We start from the raw sequence: 26,759 nt of genomic DNA on the forward strand, positions 1-26,759 counted from the left end.
TGATGGCCATAGGATTACACCCTAATTGTATCTATTTAGGTGTAGCAACCTGATGTTGTCAAAACAGACTGACTTGGGTGTGATAAACTTTAAATGGCTGAACCCTGTTTTTTCACATTTTTGCTTTCTGTACTCCCATAGAAATTCTAGTACTCTTTTCTGATTGCATTGGAGTATCTTCGATAGGCCTGTTGCATGTTTCAGCTTTGGATAATTATACCAAAATATTCTGTGAAGCAGTCCTCCCCCAAAGATATAAAACCTTACTTTTTCTTTCTTTTTTAGGGACACTCTGCCTTTTTCTTTCAGATATGGACACAAACTTATATCCAAGTCCACTCGAGGAGGGTGGGTGGGTGGGAACAGTTGAGTTTATACGCTTTTGTTGCCACCTGCTGCCTGAATGTGGCACAGTGTTATTGGTCTTATCCCTAACTGTACTTTGAATAGCATGAATTGACATTTTATAATACTGCAAAGTAACAATAAGTGGGGGTGGAGAGAAGGGAACATATCTATTTGAAATGGCATTAACTCAACCAATATGTTGTATTATGCTGAGTACATAACTCTGATCCATATTGGACCCTACTGGAATGAAGGGCGTGCCAGAGTTTCAAGGGCAGACAAGAGCACTGGGTTAACTCTAGAAGACTATGATGGCATAACTTGTAAATGGTACCCAAAATGATTTAGGAACCTAACCTCTAGGGAGGATCATGCATGTGAAACAGAAGATTATGAATTTCTGATAATTAGATAGCAAGATACACCTATGGCATTATTACTACTAAGTTATTGAATGATAAAACCAAATGCCTTATCTGCCAGTTAAGAGCTGTAGGGGAGGCGTGGGCAACTTGTTTCTGTCTACCACTCCCATCAACCCTAGCCAGCATAGCCAATGGTAAGGGATGATAGGAGTTATAGGCCAAAACATTGGAGGGGGGGAGTCCACAAGTTGCCCACCCCTGCTTTAGGGGAACTAAAATCAAGCTTTCAAATTCAGTTCTCTTTTTTTTTTTTTAAACATAATCTTGATTGAACTCAATTTTGGAAGAAACGCCTTTATATGCCTGGATTCTATTCCAGTCATTTAAAAACATAACATCTAGTCAGTGAGCAACTTGATCACATGGTAAAACCATAGTGCCATCATCCCAGTTAGATACAAAATTAGAGTTTTGTGGAGTTGGAAACTCCTATTTTGATGCAATAGTACACAGCTCTGTCCAGGGCTTTTAAAATGTTGTTTTCCTCTTAATAAACTGGGTTATACTTGCCCATTAGTGAACTGTGTTGGGAGCTGCCTGTCCATTGTATTGTCTCCATCCTCTCTGATTTGGTTAAAATTGTCTTCAGTGTTAGTGTCTTAACATGTCATATTTTTGGTTTGCAAATATGGTACATTTGTTAATGTATGTTCTTGTTTTAGCAGGTAAAAGAAACATAACTTAAGTGTGTTTTAAAATATTAGTGGTGTTTCTGAATATTAACTTCCATAGCTACCCTAAAATCCATTTTGCATGCTCTCTACCTAATGCTTTCTCTGGAACAACTAATTTCTTCCATGTTAACACCTTCTGAAAATGAAACTAATGACAGTCTTGTTTACAAGGCAGCTTCTTATGAATCTCCTGAGCTCTGGCATATCTTCTGAAGGCTGATTATATTTATATGTAATGCTTAACTTGGCAGTGGTAACAGCCATCCTTTTCTTTATTTATAGACTTGTGATTAGTTCTTTGGAAGGCATTGGGTATATCCTATAAGTTTGTGCTGTAATAAGCCATCTTGGAGGCAAGTTTAATAGAAGGCAGTAATATTTGTTAGATATTTCACCACATTTGTCATGTTGCAAATAGTTGATGGCAGAGGAAAGAGGCATAATGGCAGTGGAAATTCACTGTTGATTCTAGAATGGTCAAAACATCCAAGAGAACCATCAAAGAACCATAGATGTGTGGCAGATATGAGACAATGACCTGATTCACACATAGCAACAACTGAGAGTACACGTTGAGTATGGATTGTCATTGAATTGTGGGTTGTTGTTGATTTATGGGTTGTCATTACATGTGATTCCTCCACTGTAGTTTAACTATGGGTTCTTAACCATAAACAACCCGGAGTTCACAACCCAACAACAAACCATGGGTTTTTTTCCTGGGTTGTTCAGTGACAACTCATACTCAACCCATACTCCTGGTTGTTGTTACTGCAAACCAGTTCAATATTTGTGAGTAAGCTACTACTTGGAGATCACTGTAACTGCTACCACCATGTGGGAAGACCTTCATATGCAGCAGCTGACCACATGGATTAGGTGACGTTCTCCAAACCAGCATAAATGTTTTGTTCTGGAGGTGTATGATACAGTAAAAAAAAAAAAAAGTTCATCCCTGTGTTGAGCCAAAGTACATAAATAGATTGCTACATGGTGTTCATCACAGGAGCAATTTATTTGCCCCAGCTTTTAGTATTCAGTGAGCATTGTCAGGAAAAACATCTATACTTTTGTTTGTCTCTGAAATAGGTAAACCTGCATGTAAAATATATTTTAAAGCTGCCACACTAGATTGCCATCAAAATGTGTAACACTCTCAGTTTGTTTACCTGTGTGTCTCAAATATCTATCACACATTCCCTGTGCAGACTGGAATCTGGGTATGAAACATTACTTTTCACATTAAAAAACAAAAATAGAGGGGGGAGAACTCTTAAACACTGTCGATAGTTTCCTTGACAGTTACTGAATGGTTCCTGTAGAGTGTAAAAGGGCAGTATAAAAAGGAAATTTTGTGGGCTTCTTACCAAAATCTGTTATGGAGTCTTTTCTGTGAAAGAATCTAGATTCTAAAACAAAATAAATCTTGGCATAAAGATCATCTATTTTCTACTCAATCAGCTTAAAAAAAAAAAACCCTTGGAAAATAATTATGGAGGGTATATGAGCCTAAACACATTTTAAAGCATATTTTAAAAAGACTGGAAAAGGTGAATCCCACAAATTATTTTTTCTCTTGCTTTTGTGCTATTTGAGCAATGTTAATTACATCCCAAACTTTCGAAAAGCCTTAAATTGATCTAATGTGTTAATTCCAAACCCTCATCACACAGTTTGGAATGTCTCCATGCCTGCTGCCAAGTTGGGCTAGTAACCCTACTAAAAGCCAGGGGGACAAACAGAATGAAGTAAATGTTTTGCATGAAATTGGGTCTGATTTTTCTTTTCCTCTTTCCACCAATTTCAGAGCTAGATCCTGTCCTAATAAAAGTCCATGTAATGCCTTTTTATTTGCATTTTCATGGGACTTTTCACATCTGCCTGTCACATCCTCTGTGGACAACTCTAAACATTACCTACTTTCCTTCCAATCCCCATTTTTTGTATGTATATGTTGGCTTGAAACCTTGGGACACTTTAGCTACCTACAGTAATAGCGTTCGACTTGTCCCCCCTGTTCCTCCAGGAAAGGAAGTTCTTCAAAGGCTTCTTTGGAAAAGTAAGTTTACCTCATTGTGTTTGCGCTATAAGGAGTTACATCCCTAGTATAGCATTGCCATGTGTCAGAATGTCCCACAAAACTGGCTTCAGCTAACTCTGGGAACTGGTTAACAAGTTTTCCCCTCACCCCTCCCTCAAGAGTCTCACATTACCCCAGAATATCAGCTTGATACTAGTCAGCCTGCAATGAAAGGGGTGCACAGTTTGGTATCTTTGATAAAAAAATTTGTCACAGAATGAATAGTCTACTTACTGCTCAAGAGTGCCGGTGTTCCCATCTCAGTAGTGGAAGAGATCTGCTCTTGAAAGTGTATGTTTGTTTAAAATTTCTACCCTGCCTTTCCACAAGGTGATCTTCAAGGTGGCTTACACACAAATGTCCATATACAAAGAACAAGGCTTGAAACAAAACAAACTCAAAAGCAGATGTGATAGCAAAATAAATAGTAGAATGGTGAAATCAGTTTCATATCATATCCCATCAAAGGACAGGTATAATTTGTTGCCTGAAAAATAACAAAGTAAGTACTGATAGTTTTGGGAGTGGGTTCCATAATCAGGATGCCACCATAGAAAAGGTTTTGTTCCTCATGGCTACCTGCCTAACTCCTGAAGATAGGCACCCGGAGCAGGTTCTGTGCTACTTATTGTGCAAGCAACAGGTTCGTAAGGAAGAAAATCATCCTTCAGGTAACTTGGTCCCAGGCTATTTAATGTTAGTGTTGCAGTTCTCTCCACCTTCCCTCCAGATGAGCACCTATTTTAATATAAGGTGGTCATGTTAAACCACATGCAAGGAAAAGGATATTAACTAAACATTAGGAAGAATGTCTTAATGATACAAGCTGTTTCATAGTGGAACAGACTGCCTCAGTTGGTGGTGCTAAGTACTTTAAGCCTAACATCTTGGGAGTCATTAGGGTACCCAAAAGCAGAGATGGAGTGGTGAATAGTATTTTTAATTGCCTGTGTAGGTATGTTGTACTTGTAATAAGATCCCAACTCTAGTGTTGCTCTGTGCACATAATCTCATCTCAAAGTAATTGTTATAAAGATCTGGCCAATATTCTGTTTTCCCATCTAAGGGTAGTAAGGAGTAGCCTGTTCAAGATTTCAGGTTTGCTTTTGCATATATCAATTCAAGAACCTAACTTTTTACCAAATAAACAGTATATCAAATGGCAAATATCACATAACTTATAATGCCACAATAGAATATGACCAGCAAAAGGGCACCATAACAATACATTGTTGCAATAACCTTAGTAATATTTACTAAAACATTATATAACCAAACAAGACTATTTATTACAAGAGAAAAGGTGAAAACTCCCACAGTCACCAACCATGTCACCTGTGGATAATTCCTTCCTTTCTCAAGTAGAGTGATGTGTTAAGACTCTAGGACTTTTCCAGAGAATCAGACTGAATTTATTTTGGAACTATGCGAGCCTCAATCCAGTGTCAGTAGTGATGTGTTCCCTACTCATATAATTTAAGGCCCTCAGGATGTTTTGGCTTACAACTCCCATCATCCCTCACAATTGGCTGTGCTGACTAGGGCTGATGGGAGTTGTAGGCCAAAATATCTGGAGGGCCAAAAGTTGCCCACTCTTAATTAAAGGGGATTTATGAAAAGTACTTAGTTCATTTTTTTCTGAAAAGTTAGAGCAGATGTGCACTTCAGCCCTAGATAGCGAGAGGGCAGAGCCTTCAAAGAAGTATTTTTTTTAAAAAAAACCTAAAGGTTCATAAAATGGTAGGAGGAGGTATCCTGGTGTTCACTACTACTGCTCTAAAAGTTTGAGTGCTCCTGTCCTTGAGTGGCATAGTAAGGGAACACTTAGCCTCTAAAGAACTAAACCAGATGTTTAAAGTAAAGCATATAATACCTTTCTATATAGATTTAGTTGGAAGTAGCTCCCACTGTATCCAGTGGGGCTTGCCTCTGGGTAAGTGTGCAGCCTTAACTGTGAAAAGTGTGTAGGTATGGGAGGAAGGAGACCATGTTGTTTATCATTCACAGGAATTGCAATTGTAATAGCTATAATAGGTAAGGGAAAATCTCTTCCTACCAACAAAATATTGGGTTCGGATCCACATTCAGCCATGAAGCTCACTGGGCCAGTGATTCTCAGCCTAATCTATCTCGCATGGTTGCTGTAAGAATAAAGTAGGAGTGGGGAGGAGAGACATATGTGCCACCTTGAGCTCCTTGGAGGAAAAGTGGGATATAAATATAAGGAATCCATACCCCTGCAGCAGAAGCACAGCCTTGATGAGAGCTGCCTGGAAAGACCCTTTACATTAAAATAAACTGTGTGAAGAACTTTGGGGAAATATGACACCACAGGTTGAATCAAATGTATTGTAAATTGTTTTTAAGTGATTAGGTTTGTGTATGTTGAAATTTCATGGCATGTATTGTGCTGGGATGGAACAAGGGGTTATCTTGTTTCACTTAAAAAAACACATTACTATGCAGCTAATATAAACTAAGTTGGTCCATCATTTGAGACATGGACTGTCTCTGTACTATGCCCCAAACAACAGGGCCCCTGTGTTTGGATAAGCATAACTGCATAAGAAACTGGTGCAGCCTCTCACTCACAGTAGCCATTGTTTAGATATCTGCTAATGTCCCCAATCCTGAGGATTCTATGATGTAAGCTACTCATGCTACCCTAAAGCCCACTTTTCATGAAGCAGAATATGGGAGGAAACATGTGAATCATGCATGCCTTATAAAAATGGCAAAATGGTGCTTAACCCCTTGTGAAGTTTAATTTATGTGATGCTTGTTGTGGATGTCATTCGCACACTGGAACAGTTGGTACACTTGTTCTTAAACTATTAAATACTTGCTAGTATTAAACTAGCAAATGCAGATTTGAATTGTTTTGGCATTCCAAAAAAAGAAATGTTAACTTTCTTGAAGCTAATAAACACATGTGCAAACCTCGCTTCTAAAAACAATCACAGCTGAAATCTGTGGACTTTTTCCCTCTCTGACTCAGTGTGTAGATGTAGAAGCTGACAAGAGGGATTAGGCAGTGTAGAGATGATTTTTATCAGAGACCTTTGTTTGCTAAAATAATTGGGGTGGCTGCAGCAAAAGACTCTCATTTCTCCACCAAGCTATCCAGGGTGAGGAGTGTGGCACATGTATGCTTCCCTCCAGCTGCAAAGGATTCTCTAGTACAAGAGAACAGCCTGCAGGCACTACCCCGGGTGTTAGTGTGTGGTGGTGGGGATTGTATTGGCTGATGTAAGTATCAGCTAACTTGCCTCAGCCAACAAAAGACCTCGTAACTTACTTCAAGGCTCAGCTTTGTGTTTTGCCACTGTGCGGTCTCCCACTAGCCCAAGCTTTTTTCTGCTATATGGCTCAGGATGAACCTGTATCTGCATGTGCATCTCTGCTAATGATGGGAAGGGGCAGAGGTGAGAAGGGATTAGGGCATCAGCAGAATTGGGGCGAACAGGAGGGGAGGAGACATTGAAGGGTAAGAAGGGGTATTGGGAGGAAGAGGCAAGTTTTTTGTTTTCCCTTCATTGGCCCACCACCCTCACATGCCTTGTAGAAATATACTTACACCTACAAGAAATATATCACTTGTGGAAATATACTTACACTTACAAGGATATTTTGTGTAACCATTAAGTTTAAAATAAATCCTTTAATATTAAGATTTGGGATGAAGCAGGTAAACCTAAACTATTAGAAACTTAAAGCAGTGCCATAACTTGTGGTAGTGTTGTGATTCTGCTGCATGAGTGCTAGAACGAAATGGGGTGATGGGAAGACAAAGCAAGAGTGTTCATTGCTGAAAATTGCAACAAAAGCTACTTGTGGTGTAACTCCTTAAGTGTCAGTGTTAACTGACAGTTTATTTGGTATTTAAACAGGTAAAGAATTTAAGCTTGAATTCTTTGCCTCTATATGAATTTATTAACATACTTGACTCATCCTGTTCTTTTCCCCCTCCTTTTGCGTTGTATTCTTGAAAGACTGGCTTCAGCTTGATTCTCTGGAGATTTTGGTGTTTGGTATGAATATCTGAAGTTGGATATCATCTGCACACTGACTTTTGTGCTTCTTGGAAGGAGGAAGCCGGCATTCAGCCTGATTGACAGCACAACAATAATAATGTTTTTCTTTTTCCTTCCTTACAAGAGCGGGAAGAAAGCAGTTAAAGCAGTTCTGTGGGTTTCAGCGGATGGACTCAGAGTTGTTGATGAGAAAACAAAGGTTAGCCACTGCTGGTTTTGGAATCATCATTGATTAAACTAATATGCAATCTGAAATGCTGTAATTCTCACCACTGCATCTTGAGCAGGATATTAAAAAGTACATACATGCCTAATTAAACTAATCAAGGATGCCTGTTGCATATGATTCAGTTCAAATTTTTGAATTTACTTTGGCTTTTTAGATCTTCATGTATTCTAAGTGAACAACTGTGTGCTTTAAATTCCTGTTTGCTCACTCGTAAAAGTAATAAGGGAAAGTCAAACCCATGACCTTGATGCTGTTTCTGTCCTTGTAAAAAGGCTGTGAGAGATAATACTGCATATATTATAGAAATATATGCAGAAAACATATAGAAATATGTTAGTGATCTGAATTTCTTTTACTTCATCTTTTGAGAATGCCATGAGGAATGATTTTAAAACAGGTAGGCGACTTGGTGCCTTCCAGATGTGTTGGACTACAACTTCCATTAGCCCTAATCAGCTAGCCAATGATCAGGGATTGTGGGAATTGTAGACCAAAACATCTGGAGGGTGCCAAGTTGCCTATCCCCAATTTAAAATGTGTAAGGGAGATATGTCTCCAAAGTAAATCATGGTTTTCACCTCAAACTTTAAAATACTTTTACAGAAGTGGAACATAAAACTTAATAATTTGTGGGTAGGATCCAATGGAGCCCTACAACTAGTGCTGAGCTCCGCCAGTTCCTGGTGCCTGTGCTACTGGCCCCTTCCAGAAACTTGTGTTTCTGGTTGTTTGGGGGCTTGACCCAGAAGTGCGACATTGCTGCTGCGCTGGCATGGGCTGCTGCCGCTCCTGGAACCAGCCCCATGCACACACTAGGAACTGGCAGTGCTCGCCGCTAGCGGTAGGGCACAGTTGGATCCTACCCTGTATGTCCCTTTTATACACCAATTCTTATCCCTAAGGTAACAAGCATCTAAAACTAGATATATCTTTTTGGTTGAATATCTAAATGAGTCCACTCCTATTTTTAGATTTAAAAGGTGGTATCTATGTGACGATTTTAGGTGACCTGCTTTGTAGAGAGGTTTGCTTTTGTACTTTAAGAACTGGCAACAATCAACGCAGCTCACACTTCTCCCCAGTTCATTGGAAGCACACAGGTTGCAGTGAATTTCAGTAGATGGAGATTGCATACATTCTTTCTCCCCTTTTTGAGAGTAGCGATCTGTGAGGGTATCTGCAGAGAGTGAACAATGCCAACCAAGGACAAGCTTGTTGCTTCTGCTGCTGCCACTTCATGTCAAAAACAAGGATGGGCTGTAGTAGATCATACCCACTGTAATGCATAATGTGGCATGGGGCAGCAGTGCAGTGGGGCTGGTTGGGACAGTACAAATAATGCAACGGTGTCTTCCTGCCACTTTGATCCTCAGTGTCTTCCAGGTAGTTGGATCCCAGAGACATGTATGAAAATAATGTACATCTAAGTTTGAGGGAATTTCAGCAATTGGGTTTAATACATGTGACTAATACCCATTTTGCAAGGCTTCACATTGAGTTCAGAGTTCTGCAGAAAAGAGTGTAAGGTGTGAGCTGGAAAGCACCTGGTTCAAATTTTGGCTGTGCGCTTGCTAGATCAACAACCCACTCTCTCAGCTCTCCATCTACAATATGACTTTGCAGGGTGGTTACAAAAACTACCGAAGACCAAACTAGAGATGTGCATGTTTGCTAACCATGCACTTGCCAGTTTGGCTATAAAGCAGGGATGGCCGCGGGAGGGGGTACTTTTATAATTAAACGGAGCACAGGTTGGAGGGTGAGAACAAAACCCACCTGTGACATAACCTTCGACGTGTTGGTGTTTGAAGATCCCCTTCCCCACTCCAGCTCACTTCTGGCATTGGAGCAGGGCTGATGGAAAAAATTTAAAATAGCAGAATGCAAAGAGGTGAGGCAAGGAAGGGGGAGAAGATTTTGCTCCTGCATCACCCCCATGTATGCATTGAGCTTCCATAAACAACTCTTCCAGGGCTGTTAACTCAACTTACAATAATTTAAAAATGCAGTGAAACTTCTCAAGAATGCTTGAAATCAAGATGTTTCTTAATAAATGTATTGGCTTTAATATTGACTTCTTCATCCTGATATTCCAAAGTGTCCTAGTTAACTGTATAATCTTTGACCCATTCGTGTGTGCAACTGATTATAATATTTCTCCTTGGCAGTTGGATATCTTAGTACAAGACTCCAAACATTGAACTTCCAAGCAATGCAAACTAATCTTGAGGGTATACTTGCAAACATTTGAAGAGAGATCCAAGTATCCATTTTAATAGGCACGTCCACTTACATGTATGTATGTATATAGAGAGAGAAAGGAAGGGAGGCTTGTGGAGTGATAGAATCCTTGCTAGCGGTTTTTCCATCTGTGAAGTCAGATGGATAATGAATTTGTGTCTGGATAGAGAATACAAAGTGTTGGTGTTAACCTGATAAAGGGAACAAGGGAGAGTTGAAATATACTCTTGTGGTGTTCCATGCTGAAATCATCTGAGTTTCTTACATTATCTTGGTCTTTTTTCCTTAGGACCTTATAGTTGATCAGACAATAGAGAAGGTTTCCTTCTGTGCTCCAGATAGGAATTTTGATAGGGCATTTTCTTACATCTGTCGAGATGGCACTACACGGCGCTGGATATGTCATTGCTTTATGGCTGTAAAGGACACGGTAAGCTGCTTTTAGGATCAAAGAAACAAGAAGATCTCCAAAAGGACTTTGTTTTTTGTCAGGGGTTACTTTTTGGATTCAAAAGATATTTTAGTATACAAATTTTGTGAACTCTGCTTGAGTTTTTTGTCCAGACAAATCTAGCTTTCTTGTGGCAGTATTTTCCTTAAGAGCAGTGCATTGGAACATTAAAATGCTACAGTTGGTATCAGTCCTGTCTGTCTTGATACAATCAAGGAACCTAACTGTACCTGCAGCACATGAATTATTTTTTAATGTATATATGTTATGGATTGTATAGCACTAATATTTTAACATGAGCTACCTGGACAACATATCTCAACATTCAGCAATTAAAAAGATGTTTAGAGTCTCTGTCTCTCACTCACAATCCCTGCTCCCCCCCTCCCCAAGTGATTAGTTACAACTTTATGACTGGTTGTAATACTTCCTCTGAAGCTTCTTGGTCAGATTTTGCACACAGAAAGGATGTTTGTATCAAGCACAGCTATCTTTTGGCAGTATTTAGAGGAGATGTGGGATTCTGTTTTTTGTTTCTAATTGACACAATATCTTTTCAGGGAGAGAGGTTGAGTCATGCAGTTGGCTGTGCATTTGCAGCCTGCTTGGAGCGAAAACAAAAAAGAGAGAAGGAGTGTGGGGTGACTGCCACCTTTGATGCCAGCAGAACCACATTCACAAGAGAGGGATCTTTCAGGGTTACTACAGCAACTGAACAAGCAGAAAGAGAGGAAGTAATGAGACAGATACAAGACACTAAAGGTAATGAAATATAAATCTGGCCATTTGGCATATATGCTGTACTGTTGTGAATTGGGTATCTCAAACTACCATTTCACCAACAAAACACTATACATCACCAATATCTGTTGTCCATACTCATCTGACATATTAAATACCAGTTTGATGATGAACGCTAGTGCCATGGGGTAACTCCCTTGTGCTCATGAAGGTATTTCTACATGTCATTGACGCTGTAGAAAAGCAATTCTCGTATTGTTTTTGCATTGCTGATATAAAGATTGTCATGTGTCTCTTGTTCTGCTCTTTATCTACCCAGAAAACTGTATGTTTCACCCAAGGCTGGAGACAGATCTGCCAGGCTTATGTTTTCAAAAATTGGGGTCAGCCACTGCTGCTCTGTCCCAGAATCCTAGGTATATCCTGATATCTGCAGCAGCCAGCAGTGTCTAATTCATTTGGTCTCCATCTTGAGATTAGGGGTGCTTACAGACAGACAGTTCCTAGTGCTACCAATCAAAATACATTGTGCTGCTTTTCTGCAGAAAAGAAAAAGATGGAAGAAGCAGTGGAAAAACACAGCAAGGTTAGAAGTGGAAGGCTGTGATTTCTGAACTTGGAAACTAGTTTCTGGGGAACATGAGTGGGAAGGTGCTATTGCAGTCATGTCCTACTTGTGGGCTTCCCACAGGCAGCTGGGTGGTCACTGTATGAATAGAATGCTAGACTAGATATGTCTTTGGTCTGATCCAGCATGGCTCCTCTTACGTTTTGACCACCCCACCCCACCCTGGTAAAATTCTGTGAACAAGGCATGGTGATTGCTCAATATAAGTCCTATCTGGAAGCATCTGAGGTCAAAAATGCAGACCTCATGGCCATAACATCTGTCCTAATTAGTGTACTCCCCCCCCCCCCCGGCCTTTTGTACTATTTAGCCTGATCAAGAGTTCTGGAGAACATGAAATTTGCTCACTCTTTTGTGACATTTTGTTCGGTCCGTTTTTTTCTCATGGACTACTATAGCTATGAGTAAGCGTCTTGTGGACATAAAGCCAGATCAGACAATGTTCAAGATGCATAATGAAATCAAAAGTTAAATATGAAAACATGACTGTGACTATCTTTTTGAGCATCTTGAAGTTTTGAACCTAAAATATTCACAGGAGCCCCCATTTATCAGAAACAAATAGTGAAATTAGGGTTTGACAGTTGATGGACGTTAGATTGAAGGAAAACATAGTGTCTCCATGTCTCTGAAATTGGTTTTGTGTGCCTGACCTTGGTTTGCCAAATACAAAAGGAGAATCTCTAGATATCATGGTCCACAACTCTTGGGAGCTGGTAATCTTGAAAAAAGTAGTAATAACCTCCGTAATTTGTTAAGAATAAAAGTTACCTTAATATACAGGCCGACAAACAGTGGTTGGGCCTCAGTTTTCCTAGAACAAATTAGGTCAGTGGAGTGTGTGCCACCTCTATAAAGTCAGTTGCTGCTATCTCTATTTCTGCTGCTACCTCTATAAAACCAGTTGGCTGTGGCCCCTACTCCACATGCATTTCCAGCTCAAGCACACACACTATCACTTGCACTTGCTAGCCATGGGGCTTTTAGTTCCAATTTAATTTGGAGAGTTGGAAGCAATGCTGTGACCTGGTTCACACATGACAACCCATGGTTTAAACAACCCATTGGTTGACATGCATGAGTGGGAGAGAGTAAGCACACTGCCTCCCATGTGCCTGCCACTTCCACTTTTACTCAACAACCTATGATCGGCTTGTTCATAGGTTGTTGAGCATGACGTGCAAACCTGGACCAATGGCTAAACAATCCAATGGATAACCCATGGTTTGTTGTTTATGTCTTAAACAACCCATCAATCCAGGTTTGCACATCATGCTCAACAACCTACAAACAAGCCTATCACAGGTTGTTGATTAAAACTGGATGTGGCTGATGCACTGCAGGTAGCGTGCCCACTCTCTCCCACTCATCCCTGACAGCCTATGGTTTGTTTAACCAGTGGGCTGTCGTTATGTGAGAACTTCCCCTATGTGTGTGATGGGAAGGGATGGGTGGCTAAACAGGGAAGGCATGGGTAGTATCAGTGCTCCTTCCTCTTCCTAGCAACTATCCAGGAGAGACCTTGCAAGTTGGCTTTGTCTGGGGAGTCTAAAACTCTGCACAGACTCTTTTAGTACATTAATATTTTTGCTCTTGAGTTTTAAATATCTACTTTGAACTATTATTTGTGTGGCCTTCACGCTCATTTGCTCACCATATGTTAATTTTTAAGGCATTTAAATAATGACTAAAACCATGAGTGTACCTCCACAGGTGTGAATCAGGCATGGATACAGTTAGGGAGTATGGAGCTTTTTTTCAAGAAAGTTGGAGCATTTTTATTTTTATAACATTTATACCTTTCCTTCAAGGAATTCAATGCAGTATACCTGATTTTTCCCCTTCTATTTTATCCTCACAAAAACCTTGTGAGCTTCATAACTAAGATGGAATTTGAACCTGGGTCTCCCGGTTCTAGTCCAATAACCACTACACCTCACTGCAGCTTATACAGATTAAGAAGGGAAACAGGAAGGCAAGTCATGGAGCTCTTTGAATTCCCTCTGAACACATCCTTCACAATGCATCTCATGTCTGTGTATGCACCATTGCTATCTCAGGATATTTAATTAAAATGTGTGGCTGAAAAGCAGTTAATGTAGAAAACAATTTTTATGATGGGATGTTTAAAAACTGTAGTTTCATTATCATAAAAAGTTGAATCCCTCTGGCAGGCTGAAGTGCAGCATATCCATGGTTCTTGTTCCCATGCAAACATTACTAATAGCTTATTGATGTATGCTACAGTGTAATAACTATGAAGTACCTGAACACATATGGTTATTATGGGAGGACGAATTAGAGACGTGACTGAAAGGTTGCCTGCACTCATAAAGCCCACTGACAGGTATCCCTTTCTTCTCATCCATGTGGGAACAAATGGTGCCGCCAAGTGGAGCTACGAAGAAATCACGTCAGACTTTGAAGCTTTGGGAAGGAAACTCAAGAACTTTGGGGCCCAGATAGTTTTCTCATCCATCCTTCCAGTAGTTAGAAGAGGGATAGAAAGGGAACAAAAAATACTCTGGGTGAATGACTGCCTACGAAGGTGATGCCGACGAGAGAGATTTGGATTCTGGGACCACGGGCTATACTTCCTGGAAGATGGGCTGTTGGCAAGGGACAGGTTGCACCTCACAAAGGATGGGAAGAATGTGTTTGGCCACAGCATGAAGAACTTCATCAGGAGGGCTTTAAACTGAATCCTACAGGGAAGGGAGATGTAATGTTGGGGGTAACAATGGACGTAAGCGCATGCACTGCAGTGGGGAGAACAGCTCTGATAGCGCCCAATAATAGTCTTCAGACACATGTAGGAAGAAAGCCAGACTATGAAGCACATGGTCTTCGATGTCTATATACTAATTCCCAGAGTATGGGAAACAAACAGAATGAACTTGAACTCTTAATACAGGAGAGAAATTATGACCTGATAGGTATAACTGAGACTTGGTGGGATGACTCTCATGACTGGAATACAGCAATTGAAGGATATAGCTTGTTCAAAAAGAACAGGAGGAACAGAAAGGGAGGTGGGGTTGCACTGTATGTGAAAAATACATATCTCTGCACAGAAATACAGGAGGATGAGCTTGGTAGCCCCATCGAGAGCATCTGGATCAAAATAAATGGAGCAAAGAATAAAAAGAACCTGGTGGTTGGAGTCTACTACCGGCCACTCAACCAAGGAGAAGACGAGGATGAAACTTTTGAAGAGCAAATAGCCAATGTTTTAAGGAAGCATGATGTAGTAGTAATAAGGGACTTCAATTTCCCCGATATTTGTTGGGAGACAAATTCTGCAAAACATGGCCCCTCCAGGAAATTCCTGACTTGTGTGGAGGATAACTTCCTCCTACAGAAAGTAGAGAAGGAACTAGAGGATCGGCTATCCTTGACTTGATCCTAACCAACAGAGATGGCTTAGTGGATAAAGTAGCAGTTACAGGAATTCTGGGGGAAAGCGACCATGTTGTGCTTGAGTTCTTGGTTCTAAGGGAAGCAAAAGCCGAGTGTAGTCAAACACGTACCCTGGATTTTAGGAAAGCTGATTTTAATAAACTCAGAACAATGATCAGTAAGGTCCCATGGCAAGCGAGGCTAACGAGAAAAGGAGTCCAAGATGGGTGGGTGCTTTTAAAAAAGGAAATTCTCAAGGCACAATTACAAACAATTCCAACAAGAAGAAAAGGTGGAAGACAACAGAAGAAGCCAGTGTGGCTTCACAAAAAGCTTAGAGATGACCTGAAAACAAAAAAGGACACATATAGGAAGTGGAAAGAAGGCCAAGTAACAAAGGAAGAGTACAGGCAGGTAGCACAGAATTGCAGGGATGGCGTCAGGAAGGCTAAAGCTGCGAACGAGCTGAGGTTAGCGAGGGATGCTAAAAACAACAAAAAGGCTTTCTTCAGCTACGTGCATAGTAAAAGGCAGAGGAAATAAATGGTTGTTCAGCTATTAAATAAGGATGGCAAAACGATAACAGATGACAAAGAAAAGGCAGAGGTGACAAAGAAAAGATGACAAAGATGACAAAGAAAAGGCAGAGGTGCTCAATTCCTATTTTGGCTCAGTCTTCTCCCAAAATTGGGTCTATGACCCTCCTGGCAAAGGCGAAGTACAGGCTGAAGGGCAGGATTGCCGCTTGAGATCGATAGACATATGGTCAAGGAACACCTAATTACTTTGAATGAGTTCAAATCTCCAGGGCCAGATGAACTGCACCCTAGAGTAATAAAGGAATTGCCAGAAGAACTCTCAGAACCGCTGTCTATTCTCTTTGAGAAATCGTAGAGGACAGGTGAAGTGCCAGATGACTGGAGGAGGGCTAACGTTGTCCCTATCTTCAAAAAGAGCAAAAAGGAGGAACCTGGGAACTACAGACCAGTCAGTCTGACATCAATCCCTGGGAAAATTCTGGAGCAGATCATAAAGCAATCCATCTGGAAGCACCTTGAAAACAATGCAGTGATTACACGAAGCCAACATGGATTTGTCAAAAACAAGTCCTGCCAGACGAATCTGATCTCATTTTTTGATCAAGTAACCTCCCTTGTGGACCATGGGAATGCTGTAGACATCATATTCCTCGACTGCAGCAAAGCTTTTGACAAAGTGCCCCATGATATCCTGATGAGCAAACTCGTGGGCTAGATGAAGCAAGTGGGGTAGATGAAGCCAGTGGATCCACAGTTGGTACAGAATCGGACTCATAGAGTGCTTATCAATGGGACCTTCTCAGAGTGGGGAGAGGTAACGAGCGGGATACCGCAGGGGTCCGTCCTGGGCCGAGTGCTCTTCAACATTTTTATGAATGACTTGGAGGAGGAGGTGCAGTGAATGCTGATCACATTTGCAGATGACACAAAATTGGGCGGGATAGCTAATACTTTGGAAGACAGAAACAAAATTCAAAGTGATCTGGCTAGACTGGAGTGCTGGACAGAAAACAACAGAATGACATTTAATAGGGATAAATGCCAAGTTCTGCACCTAGGAAAAAGAAATCAAATGCACAGTTACAAGATGGGGGATACGTGGCTCAACAACACTACAAGCGAGAAGGATCTTGGAATTGTTGTCGATCACAAGCTGAATATGAGCCAACAATGTGATGTGGCTACAAAAAGAGAGAATGCTATTTTGGGCTGCATTAATAGAAGCATAGCTTCCAAATCCCGGGAAGTACTAGTTCCCCTCTACTCAGCACTGGTTAGGCCTCATCTGGAGTACTGTGTCCAGTTCTGGGCACCGCACTTGAAGAAGGATGCAGACAAACTGGAGAGGGTTCAGAGGAGGGCAACAAAGATGATCAGGCGACTGGAAACAAAGCCCTATGAAGAGAGACTGAAAGAACTGGGCATGTTTAGCCTTGAGAAGAGAAGACTGAGGGGAGATATGATAGCACTCTTCAAGTACTTGAAAGGTTGTCACAGAGAAGAAGGTCAGGATCTCTTCTTGATCATCCCAGGGTGCAGGACACGGAATAACGGGCTCAAGTTACAGGAAGCCAGATTCCGGCTGAACATCAGGAAAACCTTCCTGACTGTTAGAGCAATTCGACAATGGAACCAATGATCTAGGGAGGTGGTGGGCTCTCCCACACTGGAGGCATTCAAGACGAGGCTGGACAGTCATCTGTCAGGGATGCTCTGACTTAGATTCCTGCATTGAGCAGGGGGTTGGACTTGATGGCCTTGTAGGCCCCTTCCAACCCTACTATTCTATGATTCTGTGGTTCACATCCAGCTCTAGAGGGCCGGATGTGCACATCCCAAGGAGTATACATCCCAAGTGTAGAGTGTGAGATTTGCTAGTTCTTCTTCATGGTCTCTGTGTACCACATGTATAGGCTCTGCATCTGCGCAGAGCCTCAATTTAGGAAACTTATATAGCTGAGTAATTTTGGTGGGAACCCTTCCCCTCCGATCCTAGTGCACATGTCCCTAGCGGGTTCCTGCTTATTCCCTCAGGTCTCTTTTGACTGCCATTATGGTAGCCTCATGAGGGATCTTCTCTTGTGTTCAGTTCAGTCTGAAAGCATTTTCAAACCTGAGGTGTTATTCTGTCTTCTTCCCTATCAAAGTATTTCTCTCTTTAATCTTTGCATTGTTTCTGTTGGGTTTTTTTTTTTTTTTGCAATCTCGTGATCACCCTCACAGGTGTATTGCCCTTAAGGTGCCGCTTAGAAAGTGTGTCTGTTGTGGGGCTAAGTTACCACCATCCAACAGGCATTCTCTCTGCCTGTTTTGCCTCAGAGAAGGGCATGTTGTTGAGGCTCGTCCTCATTGTCAAGCCTTTTTGAAGCAGGTGAGGTGGAATCGTTTTGACCGATTGAAAGCTGCTCTTTGGAAATGAGTGTTGGAAGCAGTTGAGGAGCCAAAAGGTATGGCAGAGAAGCCAACCTCGCCCTCAGGAAGCTCACCTGCTGAGCAGGAGCCTGCCCCAGTGTTAGGGATATCTTCCCCTCAACGTCGTCCTTTCCTGAGTACACAATATCCTCCCATTCTGGGCCAGTCTTTGACATCCTCACTGGCTAAGAAGCTAACCACAAAGGCTAAAGCTTCAAAACAGGCTAGTCTGTCTTCTTCAGGATATAAAAAGAAGGGAAAAAAAGACTTCATAGAGTTAGATGACTTTACTCAAGATCAACCGTGTCCCTTGGGCCCCGCCGCTCTCCCTGATCCTGCTTGAGCATCTTGGGATCAACAGCAACCTCCAGCACTGGCCACATCTCCCAGCACACCACTTTGGGATCAAACGTGTTCTTTGCTTCCAACTGTTCCACCTGATTCTGGCTTGGCATCTCAGGATCGACAGTGATCTCCAGTACCAGCCACATCTCCCATTGGCCAACAAATGCCTCAGGACTGAACACAGTCACCTGTACCGGCAACTGCACCTCCTGCTCCACCAGTGTTGTTCTCACCAATTCCAATAATGAACCTGGCACCTCTGGCGGAACCCATTCCAACAGCTTCTACATCAGAGGGTGAGATCAGGTACCAATCCCCAACTTTGCCCCCTCATCAGTACCATCCACAGTGGTATAGGACATCTCAAGATCAATATCAGGAATCTCCAGCTTCTGTATACTTGGTTGCCTCCTTCAACAGAGATCATCCCTCTAGTCTTTATGAGTGGAGCCAGGATAGAGATCAGTCCAGATCACCATTCTCTGATTGGGAGAGACATCCGACTTCTCGATACAGGAGGCCCTGTAACTGGGATGAGGATTGGTGTGATCTGTACTATCCCCCTTGCCATCCTGACCTTCCATATTGGGGTGGAAGTCGTTACCATCAGCATCCATCAGCTACCTTGTTGAGACCTCCGGATCAAGAGGATACCTTTAGAGTGCCTCCTTTGATCCCCAATCCCATTCCACAACTGCAGTAAGCAGTCCAGGTACCAACACCCTTGCTTTGTGACCAATAGCTGGTCACACTACAGCCACTAATGCAACCACTGGCTACATTACAGCCATTGCTGCAACCACAGGCCACACTGCAACCACAGTTATGGCTTAACACTGGTGATGATCCTTTGCTTCCCTGCAAGGAAGGTGACAAGCAAGCTCCGCGCACTGCCAAGGGAATCACCATTCTCCGGTATGGAAGGCTATCAGTCTGACGCCACCTCTCAGTCCTCCTACCCGATGTCCATTTCCTCACCTGATGCTGTTGTTGGGTCAAATGACGCCATCTCGCCATCAGAGGACCCTGGACAGTTTTCTAATCAGATGAGAATGGCTCAATCTTTGAGTTTGGAAACCCAACTGGTAACCTCCCTGGTGCAGGATCCAGTTTTTGACATGGTGAATGCTGAACTGTCTTAAACTCTTGCCATATCCCTCTTTCCTGCCCTGGAAGAGACTACAGAATTGGCCTGGAAAGCCCCATCCACTGTTCCATCAAAATCAAAGCGCTTGGAGAGAATGTATCATTTGCAAGAAGCCATTCAAGTACCCTGCTTCAAACTCGGTGGTAGAGGCTGCACAGGGAAAGTCTTGGAGAGCACATCTTCTCCAACTGATAAAAGAAGGCAGGTGCCTTGACTTACTTGGGAGGAGACTATATTCTTCCATAGCGATGGGGCTAAAAATCTCGCATTACCAGACAACAATGTCAGGGTATCAGCTACTGTTGTGAGATAAAACTGGTTGTCTCTTTGAACATCTACCAGATGATAAGAGGGAATTAGGCCACCTTTTCCAAGCCGAGGCAATGAAGTTGTCAAGGCAATAAATAAATACATCGCGCCATCAAGTCGATTTGCGATTCAGAGGTCCCTGTTGCTCTATGTTGCCATGCCTGGTTGAGATTAGCTGGCCTTCCTCAGGAAACTAGAGCACGCATAAAGGATCTATGCTAAGGTCAGGGACTGTTCAGTGCAAATACTGACAACACGTTGGACTCAGTACAGAAGGCCCATACCCCAGCACATCAAATGGGATTCATGCCCCAACTGGCACCCAGACAACAGTGTTGGTTCCAACTTTCCACTACCAGGTACCAACCTCAACAACCCTGGTCTTTGCACCAGCAGCATCCTCAGCCAACAACATCAGAAAAGCCTTTCTTGAGCTCAAAATTTCGTGGCTATCGCGCAAAACTGACAGCAGAAAGAAGCAGCGCCTCTGACTCAAACTCCCTTCATTTTTGTTCCTCTGCTCATACTCCCATCTTCAGAACTCTTTGCTCCTCCTTTAATCTGGGTTGGTGCAACATCACATCAGAATCCTGGGTCCTTTCCGTAGTCCGCAGGGGCTACAGGATTGAGCTCAATGCCCCGCTTCTGCTTGGTACTGTGCATGTGACTGCTCTATCCCAGGTCCTCCACCTTGAAGTTCAGGCACTCCTGGAGAAGGGAGCAATTCACCCAGTCCCACACGCTCAACTTCAGGACAGTTTTTACTCGAAGTATTTTACCATTCTGAAGAAGGATGGAGGACATTGGCTGATCCTGGACCTGTGGAAGTTAAACCTTTCATCTCTCCCAGGAAGCCCCTAGCGTTGATACTCCCTCTTCTATCCAGAAGAGATTGGTTCGCCTCTATTATCCTCAAGGACGCATACTTCCACATCACCATAGAAGAATCGTACCAGTCTTACCTCCATTTTGTCATCAGTACTGACGCCTACCAATTTCAAGTGCTACCTTTTGGCTAGCCACTGTTCTGAAGGTATTCACCAAATGGATGGCAGTGGTCAGTTCCCATCTCTGAATGTGAGGTATTAAGGTGTACCTGTATATCAGTGATTGGACTCTGGTGGTGTTGAAGTGGAGCTGTTTTCTTTTGGCCGATAGAGGTGACCTGCAATCTCTTCAAGAGTTTGGGACTTTGCCTTAATCTTGAAGTCTCATCTACAATTTACCCAAGCTCTACAGTTCATCAGGGCACTGCTAGACTCCCACTTGGGCAGAGCGTTTTTTCTGCAGGAGCAAATGGAGGTGCTGATCTTGTTGGTATCAGAGCCAAACTGTTGCAAGTCCATTTCAGCCTTCAACATGCAGTGGCTAGGCCTTATGGCTGTGACAACATCTGTGGTCTGATATGCTCAGTTGAATATGAGACCTCTCCAGAACTGGCACATACGCAACTTCGATACTGAGCTAGACGCCTGCCAGACCAAATTCCAGCTTCTGCAGGACATCAGGAATTCCTTACAGTGGTGGATGGTGCCAGCCAATCTGTCAGAAGGCATGCCCTTCCTTCAACCCTCTCCATCTCAAGTAGTAACTACAGATGTGTCGCTCTCAGGATGGGGAGCCTGCTGCTCAGGCCTCATGGTCCACAGGCAGTGGTTGGCATCAGAGGCAATGCAATATAACAACCTTTTAGAACTCAGAGCTGTAAAAAAAGGCTCTTCAGGTGTTCGAGCTGGACCAGGTGGGCAGACTGGTCCAGATCACTGTAGACAACACTACAGTTGCTGCATACCTCAACAAGCAAGGGGGTATGAAATTGCTTCTACTCCTCGACCTAACACTCGAGATCTTTCGATGGTGTTCACCTTGTCAGATCAGACTTGTCACAATCCATGTTCCTAGAGTGGACAGTGTGTTGGCCAACCAAATCATCCAGACCATAAATGAGAGCTAGACAGATTGGTCCTGAGGGACTTGTTTCACCTCTGGGGCATACCAGAGATAAATCTCTTTGCCACCCAACACAAAGTTGTTTGCCAAGCCTTCTGCAGTTGAGTGAGCCATGGCATGGGTTCATTGGGCGATGCCTTCACTCTCCAATGGATGGGAGTGTTGCGTTACCTTTTTCTGCCTTTCCCCTTGATTACAAAACTTATGGCAAAGTCTGGAATGGACAGTGCGAGTGCATCATAGTGATGCTGTGATGGCTTCGCCAGCCATGGTTCACCCTGCTACTCAGAATGGCTCAAGGGTGATATCATTATCTCCTGTTGCACCCATCCCTCCTCACCAGGGAGAATGAGAGGGTCTGGCATCCAGATTTTGCAACTCTTCGCTTGACAGCCTGGAATGGGGTTGGACTCGATGGCCTTGTAGGCCCCTTCCAACACTTCTATTCTGTTCTGTTCTGTTCTGTTCTGTTCTGTTCTGTTCTATTCTATTCTATTCTACTCTATGAAGATCGAATGACTGAGTCTGATTCCATTCCTGCACTGATATAGAGGATCCTCAATGCTGCTCATAAGCTTTCTATGCAGCACTCCTACACAGGGAAATGGGCTGCTTTCTCTTCTTCCACTCAAGGTTTCTGCCCGGTCCAGTGCTTTTTACACCAAATCCTACAGATCCTTCTGTCCCTTTTTTGAAAAAGGACTCAAGTTGTCATCTTTAAGAGTTTATCTGTCTCCTTTCTCTGCTTTTCATCCTCCCATTGAGGGATTTTCAGTCTTCTCGCATCTGACAGCAAAGAGGTTTCTAAAAGAGGATTAGGAATCTGGCACCACCCATTCATTCCATGGTACCTAGCTGGAGCCTCTCTGTGGTGCTGAAGGTGCTGTTATCCAAACCCTTTGAGCCCTTGGTGACCATGGACGCCTTCTCTCCTGAAAGGTTGCTTTTTGGTGGCCATTATGCCTGCACAATGTGCTAGTGAGCTCTGTGCGCTCAGAATAGACCAGCCTTACCTTAACCTTTCACCAGAACAAGGTGGTCCTCAGACTGGACCCTTTGTTCTTACCCAAAGTTGTGTTGGAATTTCATTTAAATCAGGACATTATTTTGCCTGCATTCTTCGCTTCTTCGTCTACGCCCTTTGAGTCAACTTTGCATTCACTCTGTGTGTGACATGTTCTGGCATTTTACAAGTCAAGGACTGAGCAGTGTCAGTTTTCATCTTACCTCTTCATCTGTTACGGGGGCAAGCATAACAACCAACCACTTTCAACTCAGCGCTTTGCTTCTTGGGTTATCAAGACTATGCAAACTGTCTGCCCCAGTCAGAGCACACTCTACTCGTGCTGTAGCAACATCAGTTGTATTCAACAGGGGGGTTGCCATCCCTGAACTATGCCATGCTGCACCCTGGTCGACACGGTCTACCTTTGTTAGACCTTATGGACTGGACGTTTGGGCTAGAACTGACTGTACTTTTGGTCATGCCATCCTTTCCTCTGTGTTGTAATAGGACACCAACCCACCACCTTCTAAGTTTGCCCATATGTGTGATGCACAGAGACCACAAAGAAGAAAGACAGGTTACTTACCTGTAACTGTAGTTCTTTGAGTGCTCATCTGTGTGTTCACACAACCCACCCACCATCCCCTCTTCAGTGTCATACTTGAGTTTGATGTTGAGTACCGAAGGCATTTCTTCTCAGTTCCGAGGTTACAATGTTGGTCCCAAAGAATTGAGGGAATAAGTGGGAACCCACTAGAGACATGCACACTGGGACAGTGGGAGAAGGGTTTCCACCAAAATTCTTCAACTATAGAAGTTTCCCGAATCGAGGCTCTGCAAAGGCAGAGATCATGCGGAGAGCCCATATGTATGAATGACCACTCAAAGAACTACCATTACAGGTAGCAACCTGTCTATCTTGATCTTGAAATAAGGTAGCAGCAGTTATGGACGGAGAGATACATTACAAGCGTGCAATTATGGATTAAAGCAAAGTAGCAGTCTTCACTGTGGTGTAACAGTGCCTCAAGCATGAGCATAGCAGAAGAGAAAGTTCAGTCTGAAACTCCATCCTCTAAATGTTTAGTCCAGGAAACCGTTTTTGTTGATCATGACGAGCTCTTCCAAGTGAAGCTTAGTAGCTTAGTAGGAAAAGCTATAACCATCAATCTATAATATTAAAGATCTACTCTGTTTGGCTTAAGTTTACAGTTTGTAGATACCGCAAAGGTGGTTTTAAGTATGTAAAACAAACTGCAAAGTGCATACTCAATCATGAGCTACTTTTAACTTCTAGGGTAGAAGCTTAAACAGTTAGAAGCAGCTAACAACTCTTCAGTCTGAATTTAAAAAAAAATCATTTTTTCCTTGGGCATTTAATAGCTTTTAGATGAAGATGGTTGGAATGTTTGCTAAGCTAACCTGGATAAGTTAAGTGGCTAGTTAATTGTATTGACCACTGTGTATGCATTAATTATGATGATAATGCAACAATGGAGAAAACAAGTTTTTGTAGAGACATTAGCATTTTGCATCAACAAGTCAGGTTCCGTGAAATTATAGGATAGTTTAAGATAAAATAATTTTCTGAAGATTACAGTAATGTTTGCCCATCTATAAAGATTCTTTAATCATTATCACTGCCCTAACTTTTCCCTTTTTTCTCTCAGTTGAAACAGATGTGAAAACAGCTGCTTCAAGTGTTGTATCTGGCAATACAGCCCCGTCTCCAAGTTCCCCAACCTCTCCTACTGCTGAAGCTGCAGCCTCTGCTGACAAAGAATCAAATAACCCTCATGCTATCCCACGAAGACATGCTCCTATAGAGCAACTTGCTAGACAAGGGTCTTTCAGAGGTTTCCCTGCCCTTAGCCAGAAGATGTCCCCATTTAAACGCCAGCTGTCTCTGCGAATAAATGAGTTGCCTTCAACAGTGCAAAGGAAGACTGACTTCCCCATGAAAAATTCAGGTAGAATATTTCCTCTCATGTTAAATGTTCTGTACAGTCAAGTGCATTTTGAGCTCCATGATCTCCACATTTGGAGGAGTCTCTACAAAGCAATGTTGTTGGTATGATTCTCTACCACTTCCCCCTTTCTCATTTCCCTCTTGAAATGTCAGTATAAGGCATCAGTTTTGTTGCCAGCTTTGCATCATCATATACTTCCATTGTAATCTTAAATTCCATCAGCTTTCTTCTGTGTAATGTTTCTAGGTATTGGCTCTGTTCGGATGTAACAGTGGGATCTGGTGGCAATTCCTGGGTTAATTAATTAACTTACAAATTGTGGGGATGCACGCCACATCAAGCTGCTTCCAGTTTCCTGGAAAACCTACAAATGCAGCATTCATAGGTTGTTTCCATGATGTTCGAACCTGGGCACTTGAAGTTGTTCATGGGTTAAACAACCCCAAGGTAACCCATTATTTGTTCTTGGGTTAACTTGGGATTGTTTAACTGCCTTTACAGTTTGAACTACATGGAGCCCATTGAGAGGTAGAAGTCTGTAATCTCAGCAGCTGGATCATGAGCATCTTGGCTTAAATCAGCATATCAACTCATACATGTTTACACAGAAGAATATGTGTGAAAGTTGTGAAGCTTTAGGTACAGCAGTGTTGAAATGGATACAAGTGCTCTGAAGCAATGGTATAAAATCAGAAAACGTAACTGCATCCTTAAGTCTTACTCCCCAGAATTCTCTGGGCTCTTGCCTTTCTCTCTTAGGTTTCACCATGGATTTGTGGAATGACAGATGCAATCTTCCATAGCCAAGGAAAAAATAATAGGGGTGCAGGGAGAAAAGATGGGATGAGACCTCTGTATTGAATTGCCTGTTTAATCTATACAATCTGTATTCTTACTTTCAGTTCCTGAAATTGAAGGAGAAGTGGATAGCATTAGTGCCCTGTGCTCCCAGATTACAAATGCATTTAGCACACCATCTGAGGACCCTTTCTCTTCTGCCCCTATGACAAAACCAGTCACTGCAGTTGCACCGCAATCTCCTGCTTTTCAAGGTGTGTCCTCTCTAAACTTGGATGCATTTGTGATGCTTTATTCATAGGCAGTGCTGCTTTCCTCTTGTGTCATTGTTTTGTCTTGCAGCTGTCGTGTTTTGCTTTTGAAGTCATTCTGTTTTAACTCGTATATATGCTTGTAGCCTTTTCCTGTGTTAACTTCCTGGAAAGATGAGAACCCATAAAAACTACTCAACTATAGATAGACTAATAATAGAAATTATTATTATTACTAGAATTTAAGTAGAAGGCCACATCTTTCAAACACGACAGTGGATACATATTTATACGGTTAGTGAAATTGCTGCCTGTTGGCTCATCATCAGCACTGCAGTAATTCTGAAGTTATTCCAGTGAGGGGGAAAGGGTTCTCAGTATCCAGTACTGCTAGTGCAATGGAAACTGGCTGTTCCCGAAGCAATACAAAATGAGTAGCAGTGCTAGTTTCTGGAAGGGTGCATATCTATGCTGACCTCCATTCTGGAAACGAGTGTTGCCACTTGTTTCCTTGGTTATTTTTTAAATATATAGGGTTATTTGTGGTATATGGGGATAGCCCTTAGAAAAGTGTCTGGGGGTCGATAGGAAAGTTCAGATTCCTGGATCCAGAGTCTGAGGCAATGCTGTGCTGTGACTTCAGACCCAGGAGTCCAAGCTCCCTTTGCCCTCTCCCTCACAGCCAGCATGGAGAGAACTGCAAAAGCAACCTCAAAGGGAAGGTGAAGGGAGCATTCCTGTGGGTGGGGAAGGGACTGGAGAGGCCATCTTACAAGGCATCT

At 42.5% G+C, this 26,759-nt stretch overlaps 1 protein-coding gene across 11 annotated transcripts in view; it reads left to right on the plus strand.

Moving 5' to 3' along the window:
• The window catches only part of NUMB (NUMB endocytic adaptor protein), a 120,346-nt gene that overhangs the window by 83,808 nt on the left and 9,779 nt on the right, over nt 1-26,759 (plus strand). For 6 of the 11 annotated variants that reach the window (XM_084847257.1, XM_084847295.1, XM_084847241.1 and 3 more), the window contains 5 exons: nt 7,686-7,760; nt 10,321-10,461; nt 11,043-11,244; nt 24,629-24,928; nt 25,831-25,980. In XM_084847257.1, coding sequence (XP_084703383.1) covers nt 7,686-7,760; nt 10,321-10,461; nt 11,043-11,244; nt 24,629-24,928; nt 25,831-25,980 — 868 coding nt within the window. Of the gene's footprint in view, nt 1-3,473; nt 3,507-7,685; nt 7,761-10,320; nt 10,462-11,042; nt 11,245-24,628; nt 24,929-25,830; nt 25,981-26,759 lie in introns of all 11 variants that reach the window. The other 5 variants (XM_084847231.1, XM_084847214.1, XM_084847265.1 and 2 more) reach the window with 1 other exon arrangement.

Source organism: Heloderma suspectum, chromosome 1 (genome assembly GCF_057233095.1).
Source record: "Heloderma suspectum isolate Gila_16-S chromosome 1, 16-S_ref, whole genome shotgun sequence".
Taxonomy (NCBI): Eukaryota; Metazoa; Chordata; class Lepidosauria; order Squamata; family Helodermatidae; genus Heloderma; species Heloderma suspectum.